The sequence below is a fragment of the Aedes albopictus genome, chromosome 3 (assembly GCF_035046485.1).
Source record: "Aedes albopictus strain Foshan chromosome 3, AalbF5, whole genome shotgun sequence".
Classification (NCBI taxonomy): domain Eukaryota; kingdom Metazoa; phylum Arthropoda; class Insecta; order Diptera; family Culicidae; genus Aedes; species Aedes albopictus.
The window spans coordinates 248,001,497-248,005,218 of record NC_085138.1 but is presented as its reverse complement, the minus strand read 5'-3'; the positions used below and the strand labels follow the sequence as shown (position 1 = coordinate 248,005,218).

Below are 3,722 nucleotides of genomic sequence, written 5' to 3'. Positions count from 1 at the left end.
AGGCTGAGTGACCGATTGCTTCGGATGCTCAACGCGAACTGACCGCTGAAATTTTGACCAATCATGAATCATATATTACTGCTCTATATTGAGCGAGATCGAATAAGCTTTCTGAAAGTTATAGAACTTCTAGTAAAACTTATAAGATTTTTGAACACATTTTTAAAACATTATATCTCAATATGTAGTCGATGAATCTTTTTCAATCTTTTTTGTGTTACAGCTTATACTTAAGGCTTGCATATGCAGCTTCGTTAGAGGTATTATATTCATTACAAAAAATGTGAAAAATTTGCTTATGTAGTTGACGGTATTTAAAAAATTACCATATTTTGAACATAAAATCTGCCAAACGTTTTCTACCTATAAAAGTGCATTGACTGAAAGAAAAATGCATAGGACCTACTCTTTATATGTTGTTTAGTAGGTCCTGTATAAAAATATTACATTCAGAGAGTTTAAAAAAGTTGAAAACACTTGGCGCTTTTATTGATCAAAATATGATAAATTTCCAAATAATACTCTGAATATATACAGATTTTAAATAGTTTTTGTAGTGAATATAAAATCCAAAGGAAGCTGCATATGAAAGCCTTATGTATAAGCTGTAACACAAAAAAAAATTGAAAAAGTTTCATCGACTACATATTGAGATATAATGTTTTAAAAATGTGTTCAAAAATCCTAAAAGTTTTATTAAAAGTTCTATAACTTTCAGAAAACTTATTCGATCTCGCTCAAAATTTTACCAATGGAGCAGCAATATATGGTTTATGATTGGTCAAAGTTTCAGCGTTTTTGATTGACGTATAAAAAAGTTATAAACATTTGAATGAAAAATTATTTTGACCAAAAAATTGCTGTACGGATAATTGTTTGATACACTGTGTAAGTACTTACTTGCTAGATGGCTACCTGTAAAGTGTCTACTCAAATGCAACAAAGTTCTTGGTCAGATGTCATGCTTTGTTTAGCTTATTATTTTTTTTTATTAATTTGTGTTTACAATTTATATCTGCGCAAAGAAATCAAGGCAAGGTACATACATTCTTCTACCACAAATAGATTATACAGTCAGGTCTTTTTTTACGCGGTTTTCATTTACGCGGCCGCGTAAATGAAAACTCCATACAAAAAAAAAATCATCGTCTTATTTTTGCATGATTCGTCGAGAAATGGTGAGACTTTTTTTACGCGGTTTTTTGAATTTTGAACTGAGTTTTATTTTTACGCGGTACGTATCCCCCGCGTAATAAAAAACCTGGCTGTATTATAGATTACTTATTCATGTGTTACATTTAACATTATTCCGAACAACGAATTTAGCGATGAAGAAAGACATCTTCAAACGTGGAAGCATACTTAGAAGATTCCCAGTCTTTATTAAACAATGTTGGGATTTAATGTTATTAAATCCAAAAAGTCCTTCCACATCATCTCTGAAAAACAATTTGCTTACCCTCCATCATTTCGTACCGCTGTATCCACTGAAATACCTAAACAAACTCTCTATTTTTTATTTTAAAAAAATCTTCAAGGATCTCCCAACCAATCATATTTTTCAAAACCAAAGCGAAGTTAAACCAGCGAAAGATGACGAACAACCAGGGAAATTTGAAAAAATAAAGAAGTTATTTCATTTTCAAATATTTATTGTATATCCATAGCTTTCACATACTTACTTTTTAACTGCTTTCAATAGTCTGAAGAGCTGTCAAAACATTCGCCATTTCTTCGTATGACATTTTCAATGAAATTCCTTTCAAATTACTAGCAACAGATTCCAAACGTGTAGCCGCATCCTTTTGGGGTTGGATTTCTTCAATACGGTCGTTTTGGGCCTTCACAGGTTCCAAATCCACTGCTCCACCAAACAAATATTCATCCGAATTATAATATCGTTTCAATTCAGCCTCCGTCATTGCTTTAGTAGGTAGCATGCTGTCCTTCTTGGTGTAGTCTTCCTTCTCTTTACGCTTCGAAGACGATGATGAGCGATTTGATTTATGCTTGTGTCCTGATGAATCCTTCTCCTCCTTATGCTTCCTCGATTCTCGCTTACTTCCATCCCTGTGCTTCGACGAATCCTTTCCCTTTTCTTCCCTGTGCTTCGATGAATTCCGCTCGTTGTCTTTCTTACTCTTCGATGACCTTCGCTCCGTGGACTTCGATGACTCTTCGGAAGACCGCCTCTTCTTCGATGCTGGTTTCTCCTGCTGACTATCCTTCTCCGGTGATGCTGATCGTTTCGGACGCCGACGGTATTCTGCTTCCAGTGCCTCTTGATTAGGGAAATCTCCTCCCATGTGTACATATGATCGTATAAGAACTTCTGTGCGACGAGTCCTGATGATGAATTGGTACGTTATCTCCACCAGTTGGTAACATTCGCCACACACAAACCTCGGAAGTTCACTATCGTCCGGCGATAGATGTGAAAAACACTCCTTTAGCTGCATACAAAGGTACTGATTGCCTTCGATGTCGACAAGGTATCGCTTCTTAAGGCACAAACGGCAAACTTCCGCTGTCCGAGATCTGCGAGCACGATGTGAACTTCCAGAATCCATGACTATTTCGATTACTTCGATGTATGTTGACTAATGAGCTCTTGGCTTACTCTTCGATTCACTTAGTTCAAACACTTTAATAGCTTTGGTGCCAATTCGTTGGATCTGTTCGGCTTTTATAGTCGATGCGATCATAACAAATATTTACCTGAAGATAACAGGTACCCCACCAAGTGTACCTACATTTGACTAGTTTCATGAAAATCTCTACCCATATCTTTATTAGGTAGCCCAGACAGCTAAGGTAAAAAAACGCATTGTTGTTCAGCACCACCATTCTCTGGTAGCGTGATTTGCTTCCCGGTGTGCAAAGTGTTATTATTTTTGGTACGCCCATGAAGCGGAATCATGGAATCATGTTTTCCGGTAAGCATTTCTCATGATTCTAGCCCGTTGTGGTAGAAGCAAGCTAAATATTGCTTTTTGAATCTGTACGCCTGATTTCTGACACGCATATAATGCATATGTCTTACAAGAATTTGTGTACCTTGCTGACGGTTGATAACACTGCGAATCGTGAAATGCGAAGGCGCATCATCAGTTGAAGTCATGGTCCAGAAAAAGCTGCAATCATCAATGGTTTACCCCGCTCCGACTGTACCATTAAATTTCATAACTAATTCGTTATACATTTATATGTTGAATTGATCATTCTCCCGAACTATGTGCTTAGAGATTGTGAAATAAACCTTGACTATTTCCTGGAAGCATACCTAGAAGATTACCGGTAATAAACAATGTTTGGATTTAATGTTATTGTTGTTATTACATTAATGTTATTTAAAAAATCTTTCCGTGTCGTCCCTGAGAGTTTCATAAAAATCCTCATAAATTTGAATATGCTCGACGCAGCCCTACTGAAATCCCTGTACAAATTGTGCATTGCTCATTACAGCTCCCCTGAAAATCGAAATAAAATAAAGTTTCAAGGATCTCCCAACCAAGCATGTTCTTCAAAATCAAAGCAAAGTTAAACCAGCGAAAGATGACAAACAACCAGGGAAGTTGAAAAAATAAAGAAGTTATTTAATTTTCATATATTTATTGTAGGTATATCCTTTCAGAGCATTAACATACTTACCGTCTGACCATTTTGAATAGTCTGAAGAGCTGTCATAACATTCGCCATTTCTTCATATGACATTTTCAATG

The 3,722-nt window shown here is 36.0% G+C and overlaps 1 protein-coding gene across 1 annotated transcript; it reads right to left on the bottom strand.

The window, feature by feature from the left end:
* Positions 1 to 1,574: 1,574 nt before the first annotated feature.
* On the bottom strand, positions 1,575 to 3,188 carry LOC109402879 (uncharacterized). Its single transcript, XM_019675607.3, has one exon. It carries the CDS (start codon positions 2,568 to 2,570, stop codon positions 1,686 to 1,688), a length of 885 nt encoding a protein of 294 aa, XP_019531152.3. The 5' UTR covers positions 2,571 to 3,188; the 3' UTR covers positions 1,575 to 1,685.
* Positions 3,189 to 3,722: the final 534 nt, after the last annotated feature.